Source organism: Hydra vulgaris, chromosome 12 (genome assembly GCF_038396675.1).
Source record: "Hydra vulgaris chromosome 12, alternate assembly HydraT2T_AEP".
Classification (NCBI taxonomy): domain Eukaryota; kingdom Metazoa; phylum Cnidaria; class Hydrozoa; order Anthoathecata; family Hydridae; genus Hydra; species Hydra vulgaris.
Window position 1 is genome coordinate 74,713,199 of NC_088931.1, and position 16,725 is coordinate 74,729,923.

At 30.6% G+C, this 16,725-nt stretch overlaps 1 protein-coding gene across 1 annotated transcript in view; it reads right to left on the minus strand.

Annotated features, from left to right (window-relative positions):
• Positions 1–15,264, minus strand: part of LOC100206129 (BSD domain-containing protein 1) — a 65,776-nt gene extending 50,512 nt beyond the window's left edge. Inside the window, exons 1-2 of the mRNA XM_065814419.1 lie at positions 15,130–15,264; positions 14,902–14,977 (exon numbers count right to left, since the gene is read on the minus strand). Coding sequence (XP_065670491.1) covers positions 14,902–14,977; positions 15,130–15,161 — 108 coding nt within the window. The 5' untranslated portion in view covers positions 15,162–15,264. The remainder of the gene's footprint in view (positions 1–14,901; positions 14,978–15,129) is intronic.
• Positions 15,265–16,725: the final 1,461 nt, after the last annotated feature.

The window sequence follows — 16,725 nt, forward strand, 5'->3', positions numbered from 1 at the left end:
GACTATTCTTTCATGTGCTTTCGTTTAGCACCACTTCACTCTATTGCCTTTCTCTTTGTTCTATATCGATCTCCTTCATCTCAAGACTGTACTCTTTTTGATGTTATTTCTGATCATATTGACCAAGCCCTCTCTCTTTATCCATCAGCTAATATAGTTGTTGTCGGTGACTTTAATGCTCACCACTCTGAATGGCTTGGCTCTAGTGTCAGTGACTCTGCAGGCATTAAAGCCCACAACTTTTGCCTTTCTCAATCCCTAACTCAAATAGTCAACTTTCCAACTCGCTTTCCTGACAACCCTAATCATTTACCTTCTCTACTCGACTTATGTCTTGTTTCTGATCCTAGTCAGTGCTCAGTTTCTCCACATTCACCCTTAGGTGCTTCTGATCACAGTTTGATCTCTTTAAAACTAATATCTCATTCTTCTTCATCACCTGAATACCCCTACTATCGAACCTCTTACAACTACAGTAAAGCTGACTGGGATTCTTTCCGTGATTTTCTTCGTGATGGCCCTTGGGTAGAAATCTTTCGACTTCCTGTCGACAAATGTGCTTCTTATATAACTTCGTGGATTCAGGCTGGAATGGAATCTTTTATTCCCTCTCGACGATTCCAGGTCAAGCCTCACTCTCCTCCATGGTTTTCCTCACACTGTGCTGCTGCGATTGCCAATCGAAACCGTTACTTCCATATTTATCAGCAAAACAATTCTCCAGAAACTGACGTCTGTTTATTACTGCTAGAAACAACTGTAAAAAGGTTTTGTCTAACGTCAAAACCTGCTATTCTCAGGTCATGAAATCTTGTATCTCATCTCAAAAATTAGGCTCTCGTGACTTCTGGAGAATCTTTAATAATATCAATAATAAGGGCAAATCTATAATTCCACCTCTCTTGTATGGTTCAGACTTTGTCACCTCACCTAAAGACAAAGCCGAACTGTTTGCTAAAAACTTTTCATCAATATCATCTCTTGATTCCACTAATTGCGTTCTACCTGATATTGCCAACAAACAGGTTGATTCATTGCTTGACATTCATATCACTTCAGCATCTGTATCTAAAGTGATTTCCTGTCTAGACTCTTCTACAGCTTGTGGCCCAGACAACATACCTGTTATTGTCTTGCAGAAGTGTTCTCTAGAGCTGTCGTCTATACTCTCAAAACTATTCAACAAGTGCTTATCAGAGTCTTGTTTTCCAGCCTGCTAGAAAGCCTCATCTGTTATCCCTATCTTCAAAAATTCTGGGGAGCGATCTGATTCGTCTAACTACCGTCCCATAAGTCTTCTTCCTATCTTAAGCAAGGTTTTTGAATCTTTAATTAACAAACACTTAATTTCTCATCTTGAATCTAATAACTTACTTTCTGACCATCAATATGGATTTCGATCTTCTCGTTCTACATCTGATTTGTTAACAGTAATAACTGACAGGTTTTATCGTGCATTAGATGAAGGTGGAGAGGTTAAGGCCATCGCTCTTGACATTTCAAAAGCGTTTGATAAAGTTTGGCATGCTGGTCTTCTCCATAAGCTTTCTTCTTATGGTGTATCCGGCAACATCTTTAAGATCATTGAATCCTTCCTTTCCAATCGTAGCATAAAAGTTGTCCTCGATGGACAACACTCTTCTTCTTATTCTGTAACTTCAGGGGTTCCTCAAGGTTCTATCCTTGGCCCTATACTCTTTTTAATTTACATTAACGATCTTCCAGATATTCTCACATCTAAGGTGGCATTGTTTGCTGATGATACTACCATTTATTCTTGTCGTGATAAGAAACCAACACCCTCTGATTGCCTGGAGGGGGCATTTGAGCTTGAAACGGATCTCACTTCTGCTACAGCATGGGGCTCACAGTGGCTGGTGAACTTTAATTCAGATAAAACTCAATTTTTTTCAGCCAATCGTTATCGCAATAATTTAGATCTTCCTATATTTATGAACGGTGATGTACTCGATGAGTCACCTACTCTTCATCTTCTAGGATTAACTCTTACTTCCAATCTTTCTTGGAAACCATATATCAAATCGGTTGCAAAATTAGCATCTGCTAAGGTTGCATCTCTTTATCGAGCTCGCCACTTTCTTACTCTGGATTCTATTCTTTATCTTTATAAATCTCAAATCTGACCTTGTATGGAATACTGTAGCCATATCTGGAGCGGATCTTCAATTAATGTTCTTTCACTTTAAGATAAGGTACAAAAGCGCATTGTAAACATAGTTGGACCGGCTCTTGCAGCCGACCTTCAACCATTATCACATTGTTGTAATGTTGCTTCTCTTTCTCTTTTTTATAAATACTATAATGGGCGATGCTCTAAGGAGCTAGCGTCTCTTGTGCCATCTACTAAAATTCTTTCTCGTGTTACTCGTCACTCAATTAAGTCTCATCCTTTTACTGTGACTGTTCCTAAGTGCTCCAAAAACGCTTATTCGTCTAGTTTTTTTCCTTGAACATCAGTTCTTTGGAATTCGCTTCCTTCATCTTGCTTTCCTGATTCATATAATTTGCAATCTTTTAAATCGTACGTCAATCGTTATCTTGCTCTACAATCTTCATCTTTTCTCTTACAGTAACTTCCAACTTTAATTAGTGGCTGCTTGCAGCCTTGTTGGAAGCGAAGATGTTTAAAAAAAAAAAAAAAAAAAAATATAATGATGGACATTATTTTGAACATTTAATAAAATTAAATTTAAAAAAACTCTTTTTTTTTCTATAGGGAGCTCTACGAACTTTTCTTATGACCTAAGTAATTTAAATAGACGAAAAATATAAGAATATTTAAAGAAGAATATCCACTGTTACTTACATATGGATGCTCAGCTTATTACTTAAATTTAATTAAGAAGCATGTGACACTAAACTTTCTGGCACATTTAATTGATCTTAACAAATACTTCTGAAATCATCACCAACCAGATGTGAGTAAAGATTGTTTATAAAATACATAACTTAAATAACTGATATAACAAATTAGTTGATTCTAGACTACTAGCACAATATATGACTAATAAATAATATCAATATAGGATTTACATTTCTCATTTGTAAAAACAGAAATATAATTTTCTTTAAAAGAAAATCTTTGAGCATTGAACAAGGAGCTACTGCAGAAACTTGGCTAAGTAATAGGCATAATAAATTCTTGGCTGGATACTATGATTTCAAGCTAAAACCCACAACTCCTTTTTCACAGTTTGGTGACTTTATTTCTACAATTTCAAGTGAAAGATGGTGGGGTATAATAGATATAAAGCAAAAGCTGTATCAAAAATCTTTACCACTAACAGACAGGTCTGCAAAATTTTTTCAACCTCTTCATACTTGTCCTGCAAGCACTGGCTCCATAAAAAGAGTGTTTTCTACTTTTTGTAATGTGTGGAGCAAACTAAGAAGTAGGTTAGGTAATGACAGAGCTGAAAAGCTTGTTCAAATATACAGATATTTGAGAGGCGAAGAGTTTGATTGGTAAACAATAACTAATCTTTTGTAAACCTTTTGAAATTTAATGAAATATAGTTTGTAATCTTTATTGATTTTTATATTCTTTATAGACAAACTATTTTCCCCTGATAATTTTTTTTTGTATTACCCAACCAGCTATACAAATGATTAATCAGATTATGGATTATTCTGTGAGGAGTTTACACTAAAAAATATTATATATATATATATATACATATACATATATATATATATATATATATATATATATATATATATATATATATATATATATATATATAAGTATATATATATATATATATATATATATATATATATATATATATATATATATATATAAGTATATATATATATATACATAATTTTATATAAATATACATACATAAATACATATATATTAGTGAATCCATTTTTTTGTAAAAAACTGAATTCCGGATTTTCGGAATTACAGGAGATGAAATCCGGAATTCCGGTTTAATTCCGGAATTATTATAGAAGAATTTAAAAAATATAAAGAAAAGAAAGTACATTATTTTTTAATATAAATGTATTTAGTTCAAAACAATAAAATTAAAACAAATTACAAAATAAGGAAATATTTCATATTAAAATATTTTTGAACTACATAAATAAAATTGCAAAATGAAAGTTCAATTTTCATTTTGACTTTTGAAAAAGCTTCTTAAAAAGCACAAAGTATCCAATGTTTTGTCGTTGAGCCTTGATCGAATTTTTGTTGAAAATGCTCCTGCAGCGGAAAAAGCGCGCTCTGACTCCACACTAGTTGGTGGAATTGTTAATAAACTTTTGTAAAGATCTTCCAAAAGCATTCCGCGGAATCCCCCTTCATCCCAAAATTTCATTTCACTGCGAATTTTGGAATGAATCGATGATTTTTGTAGAACTTTTGACCGTGATTCCGAGAGTGATTCCTTTATCTTTTGCTGAAGAATTTCCTGCAAGGATAACTGAGTTTCCAATTATTCGATAGGTTTATCGTCATCCATTTTAGTAGACTCAGATACTGTCGGGTCTATTTCTAATGCTACTTCACCACTAAGTCTTTGGATTAGGGATATGATAATTTTGGTTATTTCAGTTTTCGAGCGACGCAAAATGTTCTTGTGAATTTTGGTTTTACCCCCATTATGCAAATATTGAAGAACATCGGATACCACAGTTCTTCTTCGATTAATTTGAACTTCAAACTCTTTTTTCATTTCACTGCCAATTTCTTCATTCTCATCACAATTTTCTAACACAAACGTAAATGTTGCATCCGCAGAAAGTAAATTTGCATCAGCACGGCATAACGCGTTTACGGCTAATTTTATAGGCTTCAAATTTCTAGAAACTGTAGATATTATATTCCATTCTGAATCATTCAAAAATGTATCCGCTTTGATATCAATTATTGCCTTTTTATTGAACTTTTCAAAAGATTAAAACGTTCTAACATGGACATCAGGCTACTCTATCTAGTCTTCGAATCAAGCAATAGCTGCAATTCCTTTCCATGATCTTCCTTCACATGTTTTTGCAACACTTCATTTTTTAAAGGGGAACGTCGAAACATTCGAACAATTACCCGAACTTTCATGATTACATTTCGCAATGTAAACTTTTCAGTAATTTCTACATCACATTTATTTCTCGTCCCCACTTGCATTCCTTCATCATCACTTAAATCTTCTTCATCAGAGTCCAGATCTAGGACACTCTCATAATCATCTTCATCTACCTCTTTCTCTGTTTGTTTGTAGATCACATTTACAATTGCAATCTGAATTGCATGAGCAAAACACAAAATTTGTTCACATGGTAATATTCTACCCACTTTTTGCATCATAGAAGCACTATCAGTTACAATACACGAAATATCGTTCCTTATATTTAACTGAAATGATTCTAACTTGTCCTCTAACAATTTTACACAATTTTCAGCCGCAAATCGACCATTAATTCAAGAAAGACCCAAATTCTAGATATTTTTTGACCCATGAACGTTAACATTCATAAAACGTCTATTTCGAGAGGACGTCCACTCGTCCAATGTTAGACTAAAGCATAAATTCTTTTTTAATTGATTAATTTCAGCAATTTGCAATTGTTTAATTTTTTTTAGTATAATCCATCACGACTTTCTGTATGCTGGTGGGTGATTTTGGAATACCACCGAATCCACGCATTGTTAAACATTTTCTTAAATCGTTTGACGTACAAAAAACACGAAACGGTAAACCATCAGAAGCAATCATTCTAGCTACTACGGCAGGAAAAGTTTCATCTTTTTTTGACTTGAAAAAATCAATGATCGTCTTCGTTTTTCTGGTTGTGCTCACAACACTATCGTTACTGTCAGATGTAGAAGCTGTTGTATTTTCATCAAACTTTCGCTTGTTCAAAACTGTGTTGTGTTTAGAACGAAGATGTGTGTGCATGGGAGTTGTACATCCACCCAATATCTTTAAAACTTGCTTGCATTGCATGCATTTCGCCACCTGATTTGTTTTCCCTCGTAGAAAATATTTCCACACTGAATTTGATGAGCTTTCTTTTGAAATGTCCATAAAAGTTTCTTCAGATTTATCTACCATACTTGGGTTGGGATTTAAAACAATAACAATGTAAGTCTACAAAATTTTTAAAACATAAAATTAATATAATGACTTACTTTGTCTGCTCTGCATACAATTTAATTTCTTAATGTTAATATTTCATTTAAAAAAAATTTTTTAATGCATTTGCAGTAGCCTAAGCCTACTAAATATTGTATACTGTTGTATTATACTACTGAGGATGACAACTTTGTTGTTGAAAAACGTTTTTAGTAATAAAAATTAAAATTTTTAGAACGGAAGAAATACATAATATAAAAACAAAACAAAAGTTTTTTTTGAAATTTTTATAAAAACAGTTCTAAATAACTTCAAAAATAAAATAAGAATTAAATAATCGAAATTCTAAATTTGAAAAATGCGGAATTTGCGTTTTTGAATTCCGGATTTTTAAAAATTCAAAATATGACGGAAATTCGGAATTCCGAAATTCCGAAATCCGGATTTGGATTCACTAATATATATATTATTATAATTATTATAAAGGACTAATAAATCCTATATTATTCATAATGTAGAATTTATAAAAGCTAAAAACAGATTTATCTGTTGTAAAAAAAGACATTTTTAAAAAAACCTAAATATCTTTGGGTTTTTTTAGGTTTTTTTAAGGTCCGCTTTTTTTGCCAACCTTTTTCTCACCAGAAAAGCATAAAAGCATTAGCCAAATAACATAAATAGTCAACAGGATACACCAAGTATCCTCAGCATAAAAGTGCCTGGTGCCGCACTTCATTAATTTCACAACTAAAACAATTTTTTTTTTTTAATTCATCTTTTGAAAACATTGCAACGTTTTTGATATTATGTAAATCAAGAAATAATTTACTGAATACAGAAACCTAACTTAATCTAACGCAGAATGTTTGTTTTCATTTTTAATGTTTTATACTATTTTTCAATTTTATTTTATTTATTTTTTTAGCATACATATATCAACTGACATATAGGTAGAACATGCTAGAACATATATATATATATATATATATATATATATATATATATATATATATATATATATATATATATATATATATATATATATATATATATATATATATATATATATATATATATATATATATATATATATATATATATATATATATATATATATGTATACAGCCCTCAGAATTAAGGTATACAGTCCTCAGAGACAGGTTTCAAAAAAACGAATACTTACGGGTTTTATTAAATTACTTACGAATATCCCCCGTAAGCATTGTTCTTTTGTAAAAAAAAATGTACTGGTATGCAACTTTATTCAAAGTAAAAAGTACATACATTGAATATCTTATAGCCTGCTGCCGCTAGGAGTGCTGTTACATAAACTGAGGGTTTGGTTTGGGTCAAGATCAAGGTCAGGCTCAGGGTGAGGGTTAGGGTAAGGATTAAAAATCATCTTTCTAAAAATCGGGCAGACATTGAATGCATCTGGCTATTGTCTTGTAGAAGACAGTAGTCATATGCATTTAACTATTTATCTAAACAAAGAATGCATTATACATTTATCTAGGCAAAAATTTTAGGAGTAAACAGAATCTACTTGTTGACCTGCCTCTCACCCCTTCTTCATCTACTATTAGTTCTCTAAACCTATCATTCACTAATATTTGTGATTTTCAATGTAACTTTTCTTCTGTTAAGTCTTATCTGTTGCAAAGTTCACCAGATCTACTTGCTCTTTGTGAGACTAATTTGAGTTCGACAGTCTCAACTTGTGACCTTAGGGTTGAAGATTATCTTCCTTTAATTTGTTAAGACTCTAATAGTCACCTGATTGGCCTGGGCATTTACATTCGTAAGAATTTACCCATTTGTCGTGTGGTGCTTTCATTTAGCACCACTTCACTCTATTGTCTTTCTCTTTGTTTTATATCGCTCTCCTTCATCTTAAGACGATCTCTTTCGATCAAATTGACCAAACCCTCTCTCTTTATCCTTCAACCAATATCGTTGTTGTTGGTGACTTTAATACTCATCACACTGAATGGCTTGGCTCTAGTGTCAGTGACTCTGCAGGTGTTAAGGTTCACAACTTTTGCCTTTCTCAATCTCTAACTTAAATAGTCAATTTTCCATCTCGCTTTCCATACAATCTAAATCATTTACCTTCTCTACTCAACTTATGTCTTGTTTCTGATCCTAGTCAGTGCTCAGTTTCTCCACATTCACCCTTAATTGAATTTTGATCACGGTTTGATCTCTCTAAAACTATTATCTCATTCTTCTTCATTATTAGAATCCCCCTATCATTGTACCGGTTACAAGTCTTATAGAAATATGAAATGATCTCCAAAGCTGTTGTCTATACTTTCAAAACTATTTAACAAGTACCTATCAGGTCTTGTTTTCCAGCCTGCTGGAAAGCAGCATCTATTATCTCTATTTTCAAAAATCTTGCAGAGTGATCTGACTCGCCTAACTACCATCCCATAAGTCTTCTTCCTATCATGAGCAAAGTTTTTGAGTCTTTAATTAACAAACACTTAACCTCTCATCTTGAATCTAATAACTTACTTTTTGATCATCAATATGGATTTCATTCTACATCTGATTTGCTAACAGTAATAACCCATGGGTTTTATCATGCATTAGATGCGGAGAGGTTAAAGCTATCGCTTTAGACATTTCTTAAAGCTTTTGATAAAGTTTGCCATGCTGGTCTTCTCCATAAGCGTTCTTCTTACGGTGTATCAGGTAACATCTTTAAGATTATTGATCCTTTCTGATCATAGTAATAAAGTAGTCCTCAATGGACAGCACTTTTCTTTATATCCTGTCACTTCAGGGGTTCCTCAAGGTTCTATTCTTGGCCCTACACTCTTATTAATTTACATTAATGATCTTCCAGATATTCTCACATCTAATATGGTATTATTCACTGATGATACTACCATTTATTCTTGTCTTTTCCTATTTTTTTCAGCCAATCATTATCGCAATAATTTAGATCTTCCTATACTTATAAATGGTAATATACTCAATGAGTAATCTACCCTTCATCTTCTAGGATTAACTTTTACTTCTGATCTTTCTTGGAAACCATGCAAGATTAGCATCTGCTAAGGTTGCATCTCTTTATCATGCTTGCCATCTGGCCAATGTAAGTACCATCTGACCAATGTAAGTTACAAACAGTGCTATATTTTTTTAAAGTCCAGTGAGAGCAAGGGATACTCATAAACCACTTCTTTTTTTTTCAAATACTTCACAAGGAAATTTGTATACAGATATTTTACAATCTGAAGACTTATAATTTAAGCAACAGTTTGATATATAGCATTTAAAAGGCATTGTATGTTATTTAACTTAAATTTCTTTGAAAATAGCAACCGATTTTACAACTTTTAAGAGTTTATTTTACAATTTTTAACAGTTTATTTAAAACCTGCCTTCATTTTAAAAAATTCCTGCACGGTGTCGAGGCCTTCTATAAAAAAGGCCTTGATATATAGATAAATTATGTTAGCTATTCTACAAATAGAGTGCTCAATGTTCTTAGTGAACAGAGCAATATTAAATTAGTAAAAAAACTTATCTATTTTTTTTTCAACAACTTGTTTCTCCGTCAGTAGGTTTATCAGGAAGCTTTCTGATAAACCTACTGATGGAGAAAACGATTTTTGAAAAAAAAATTAGACAAGTATTTTTACTAATTTTTATATATATATATATATATATATATATATATATATATATATATATATATATATATATATATATATATATATATATCGTCCAACCATGGAATTTATTTGTAACGAATGTGTATAAAATAATATATATTCTTTTTTTATTAAACAACTTCATTTTTTTAATGGATTAAAATAATTATTTTAATGTTAGTATTATTTGTGTATGTGCTTTTCTATTCCGGAATTAGGGACATAAACACCTAATTCCGGATGAAAACAATATTTTTTTAAAATAAAATAAAAGATAGATTTATATTGCAAAAATAATATTTTTTATATCGTTTGATTTGTCTTGTTATGAAGTTTATTTATTTAAAAAAATTTCAAAATTCTTTATATTGAGCTAGTTATGACAATTTAAGTCCTAAACCATCCGTAATTAGGGATTTTTACGGTAGTCATAAGTAATGGTAAAAGTGATCAGATACACAGAATGTTGTCTTTTCAATCAGCTTTTACATATGATATTAGTACCATTAGTACTGATAGTTAAGAAACGGGAGGTTCTTGTTCAAAAACACAAGCATTTGCACTCGTTCCGGAGTTAACCAGCTTCTTTTCCGGTTGCAAATAAGACCCGCAGTACTAAACAACCGCTCCAAAAATACTGTACATAGAGGCGTCCCTATTAATATTTCTGTGCTAGTTTTTTCATGTTAAGAAATTTGGATTTCCTCCAGTATTCAAAGACGTCCTCGTGACTTGCAAGTAGAGGTTCTTTCAAGTACACTGCTACTTCGTCTGACATTGTGCAATGCGCAGTATGAATCTAAAACATTAAAACAATTTATAGGCTTGCAATATTTAAAGTACAATACTAATATAAAAGCACAATACTTACTACAGAATTTGTGTTGATTAATTGGTTATATAATGACCAGACAGCACCTGGAGCAGGTGTGGTAGGTTCTTGATTTTCAGCAGCTTTAATTTTATGACCCTCGTCTATGTCCAATGTATTTAACTTGCCAATTAATAAAGTGACAGCTTTCTCACCCATCGTCCTGCTCCTAAAAATCTTGTTTTTAAATCTGGGATCTAGTATTGTTGCAAAAGCATATATAGGTTTGTTCTCGCAGTCTCCGTAACGTCGATGCAAAGATTGACACAGAGATTCTTTAAAATTTCCGTAGTCCTTGATGCGATCAATTGACATGTTAACTGCATTTATTATTGGGATAACTTCTGATGTGGTCACTTTCGATGAACTTGCAGTAAGCATGACCTCTTCAAACACTAAAGCAGCAACGAAAGGAACCAAACTATCACATTCTCCGGTTGACAACTCCTTGTTTTGTTGAGTAGCTTTAGGGAAATGTGGCGTTACCAACAGAATCGCATCTTTTTGTTCAATTAAACGGTTCAGCATGTGGAAGGTGCTATTCCATCTAGTTGGCTCATCTTGAATAATGTTGTGTTTAGGCAGTCCCAGAATCTCCTGAGATTGTCTCAAAAGTTTGTATGACTTAACCGAATGTTTAAAGTGTCCTACTATTCTTCTACAGGTAGCAGTTAGTAAAGATATGCGTTCATTGCCGAAGCAGCCGTCTTTCACAACCAACTGAAGTGTATGGACAAGACAAGGAATATTTGTAAACTTCCCAACTTCCATAGCAGAAACAATATTTCTGGCATTATCTCTTACTACTACATTGAGTTTTTCAAGTAGTCCCCAACGCTCAAGTAATTCATTCATAAAGTTAACAAGATTGGTTGTGGTGTGGGACTCATAAGGAAAAGGTACCACGTCAAGACAAAAGCGAATTTGTTTCATATCTTCTGTGAGGAAATGTGCTGTTAGGTTCATGTAATCAACATTGGCTGTTGAGCTCTACATGTCGGTAGTTATACTAACATGATTAGCTTTTTTTGCCAAGAACTGAATTTTACTTGATACCTTCTGATAAATGCTAGAAATTTCAATAGTCGAGAAGTATTTTCTGCTTGGTATCGTATACCTTGGCTCCATAAACTGTAGTAACCTCTTGAAACCGGGATTTTCTACTATACTAACAGGTTGGTTATCTGTGCACATCATTTCAGCAATAAGCCTTGTAATTTTTATTGCCTTCGGATCTGTAGATGTGAGAGGCCTGGTCTTTGCAAACACTTGGTGTATTGTTGGTTGTTTAGTAGATGAAGATCTAGGTTTCATTTTATAGAACTAATTGTGGAAGAAGAGCTTCTAGTATTGATCTCCGCATCCTCAAACTTAGGGTTGAGACTTGTGAATGCGGATGTGAGTGTAGTAGATCGAGGTTTCCTTGCCATAGGAGTTTCAAAAGCAGGGTTAGGACTGGATTTACAAGATGGTCCTGCGGTAGAGCTATCCTCGCATATATTAAAATCGATAACGTTAGCTTTATCATGTTTCTGATTTTTGATTTCAAATTTATGAAAGGTTTTTAAATGCTTTAACATGTTCGATGTTGTGTATGACTGACAAACTCTGCCACCACCCCTGGATATAACAGTTTTGCAAAAGTTGCTAATCGCAGAGTTAGTGTCATTTGAATTGATCACAAAATAGTCCCATACCTTGCTTTTTTTACGTTTCGGCATGATAATGACACTATATATATATATATATGTTTATATTCTGAAATTAAAACAGCATTTATATTAATACAAAATAATAATACTAACAATAATTATTATAATAAAACAAGCAAATAAGATTTTTATGATAATACTTACCGTCGGTAAATTGATTAAAATTGAAAAAAATAAATCAATTGAAATTTAGAGTATAAACTTTTACTTTTATTTTCAATGTTTACTGTTGTTAAGGTTTTCCTTCACAGTTACTTAACTTCAAAGATGTTATTAAATGCGAAAGTGAAGATTTAATGTAAATTAAACCAAAAAAAAATCTCAACGGCAAAGAGTGTATATATTAACTTAAATTATCAAGGGAGTAATAATAAAAGAAGAGAAGTCGTTAAATAGTCTTTTAAAAAAGAATCGGAATCGTTAAAAAAAGTTGAGAATCACAATTCTTATGATTCCTTGAGAGCCGGTGGAATTGGGAGAATTGGAATCGGAATCGGCCCATCTCTATTTAAAAGCAATTAAATTTTGGATAAGTAAATTACGTGATGATACACCTATCAGATTTTTGGAAGCTTTTATTTTAGAAAGCGTGAATTTTATTTTAAAGAACAATAATTTTACTTTTGATAATGAGTTTTTCAATCAACTAATCGGAACAGCTATGGGAGCAAAAATGGCTCGACCATATGCTTGTTTAGTAGTAGGATATCTTGAAGAAGTTAAATTATTTCCTAAAGTTTTACCAAACTTCTTCAATAAAATTGAATGCGAGAATATTCAAAACAATTTCAAAAGATACATGGATGATGGTTTTGTCGCTTTATTAAGATCAATTAATGTTAATTTGCTGTTAAAATGTCTCAATTCTTTACACCCCGATATCAAATATACAGAAGAAAAACATCTAAAATTTCATATATGAAAACCACACAATACCAATTTTTAAACTTTTTAGACATAACAGTTATTCTATATGATAACAACATTATCGAAACAGATATTTTTTATAAACCTACAAATTCCTAATTACAAAAGCCATCACCCTAAACACACAAAGGAAAATATACCTTTTACATTAGCTAAACGGATCATTTGTTTCTAATCCAATAAAAATGGAAATCAGACTTCAAAAACAATTTTTAGTTCGATGCAATTACCCAGTAAAAATCATTAATAATGGAATTTTTAAAGCTCGACTACAGGGACCAGCACCTCAAAAAAGAGAAAAGAACAAAATTATACCTTTTGTAACTACAAATTTTGCAAATATTAATTTTGAAAATTTGTTAATTACTCTACATGGTATTTTGAAACTACCTGTTTTAGACAATAAATTAAAATCAGTTTTTGAAAACACTTCTATTGTACTATCACAACGCTAACCAAAAAATATTTTAAGACACATTAGTACATCAAGTTTTAATAAGAAACCAGTTTTTATTAACGATGAATGCAAGGGTTTAAAATGCATATCAAAACATTGTAAGTTATGTACAATGTATCTTCAGTTTGTTAACCATTTTACCACATCATCTGGTAAAGTATGGTACATTAAAACTTCAATATCTTGTAACTCAAAAAATATTGTTTGTTTTCTATCATGTATTGTTTATTTTCTATCATGTAATTAGTTTTACCAATGTATGTTGTTTTTCCATCATGATATGATGGAAAAACAACATACATTGGTAAAACTATTAACCAAAGGTTAAGAACTAATCTACACATCTACACATGCAGAACAGGTATTGGTTCAGATAAAATTGATCAGCATGTTTTCAATTGCCATAAAAATGAACCTTTTTTTAATTATTTCCAATGTTAAAACTCTCAAATGAGAATTTACTTCTTATTTATGAAGCTCACCTATATAAACAGGGACATGATACAATGAACATATAAACAGGAAGTAATTATTTTCACATTACTTTTAAAATTTTCCTTACCAACAAGTATCAAGTTACGCTATATTTTTTTTAATTATAGTTTATTTATATGCACATTAAGAAATCATGCAGCTAAAATAAATTAATTTTAGTCCATTAAACCTTATTTGTAGAAAATGAAAAAGCATCTTAACATCTTAACATATTACTATAAATGTTATAATTATTAAAAATATTTTTTTATTAATACTAATAATTATGATTATAAATAGTTATTATTACAAATATATATATATATATATATATATATATATATATATATATATATATATATATATATATATATATATATATTCTAAATATAATTAAGTTTAAATTAATTTGCAAATATATTTAAATGTAAATATAACTAAATATGTATTATTAATATAATTAAGTTATCAACATAAGTATATAAGTTATTATTAATAGGATTTATTATTTATATTTATAATAATTTTTTTATTAAAATGCATTCTACATTCTTCACTGTTTTTTAAAAACTTCGAAAACTAACAAAATTAAATTATTTTAGGCTACTTAAATGCACATTTTGTTTGCAAATTTAGTCAAAAACAAATAAAAAATCAGAAAAATTTAGCAAAAATATAATAAAAATTTCACCTTTTCTCTAACTGCATCTACCCATCCTTGACCCCAAGAATTCCACCAAGAGCCATCACTTGTTTTTTTTTTCTCACTAAATTCAAATTTGCATTATCTAAATACTAGAAATATTTGATTCATAGTAAAATTTCTTATTTAACATTTATAATACATCAACGATATATGATAGATATAAAAAAAAAACTTTAATTACAACTGTTTACAAAATTTTACGATTTTTTTAACCTCAAGTCGTTTGCTTCTGCCTCCTCTGCCATAATATTGAACTTTACATTGCAAATGTGTTTATGCTGACAATGTATACTATATCAAAGCTGGAAATAAAACTCAGAAAATTTTTTATAACCTTAGGTTAAATTTTAAACTATAAATTTTATGAATTTTCAATTTAACAAAACAAAACACGTAATTCAAAATGAATTTTATTTTTATATAAAACTTAGAACTTTTTTTCGATCTTGCATTTAATTAATTTATTTTTTATTTCACAAATCAAAATATTTTTCTTTAATTTACAATATTTGCACACAAAAAGTTACTAATTTCACAAACTAATATAAATATTCCATTAATTTTACAAAATTAATTATACGACAAGAGCTAAAAGTAAATGTTTTTAATTTTTCTCATAAGTTTTTTCTCTTAAGTTATCGGCTAAAGATTATTAAAAATTTAAATGGTGTACCGGTATATATATATATATATTTATTTCCGGGAAGATGTAATAACAAACATTACATCACCAAATTTTGAAAAAGATTATCTTGTATGCACGATTTATTTCTTTTTAAAAGATCCTTAACTAAGGGCAACAACTGAATAGTCAAAGGCCGTTTTTAGAATTCAGAGTTTTTATTTACTTTTAATACAACGGTACATCATTATATTTACTTTTAATACAACGGTATTTTAAAGATTTTGCTAGCGCAAAATGAAGTTACAGAAAAATACAGGCAAAAAAAGCTTTACAAATAAGTACAATTGAGCCCTGTTAAATCGGATCCTGGATAAGTCGAACTTTTACTAAGTCGGACGGAGTTTCAATTCCCATTAAACATTCTCTATCAACTTACTGTAAAATCATCCGCTTAAGTCGTACCCTGGTTAAGTCGGACCATTCGCTAAACCGTACTGTTTTTTTTTGAGGACCCTTGTGCAAAAAACTTTGCTAAACTAGGACTTTTATTTTGAATAGCATATAAGCGCATATAATAACAAAACTTCCAATACTTTAATTAAAATTCCAAGCTTTAAACGCTCGAAAATTAAATACTTTTGCGTCAAATATATAAACAAAGTTAAACATTTTCACGGAGATCTTTCAATTCAGTTAAGCTTCGATTAAATTCTATTTGTTAATAACTATTACATCAAAAATTCAAAAATATCAACTAAAACTCAAAACTTAAAACGTTTGAAAATTTATTACGTCAAACATAATTTAACGAACTAAACATTTTCGCTGATATCTTCGATTCGTTTATACTTCGATCAAGTTTTATTTCCTAAAAATGTCGAAGGTTGCTAAAAAGAAAGCTATCAAGTAGAACTTTAACAGAAAAATACAAAATGCTAAAAGAATTCGACAAAGGAGAATCATCTGGATCTATATCAAAGAAATATGGCATTCCAAAGCAAACATTGTCTGGATGGTCAAAAGAAAAACACAATATATTCAGAAGTTGAAAAAAATTAAACTTCTGCGAAAAGAGTGCAGATGCGCGTCTCCCTAAATAAGGGTTTGGATAAAGCATGTTATATGTGGCTCTTAACGGGTGATGCGGAAGTTATCGGACAAATCCTAATTTCATTATTTGAGCA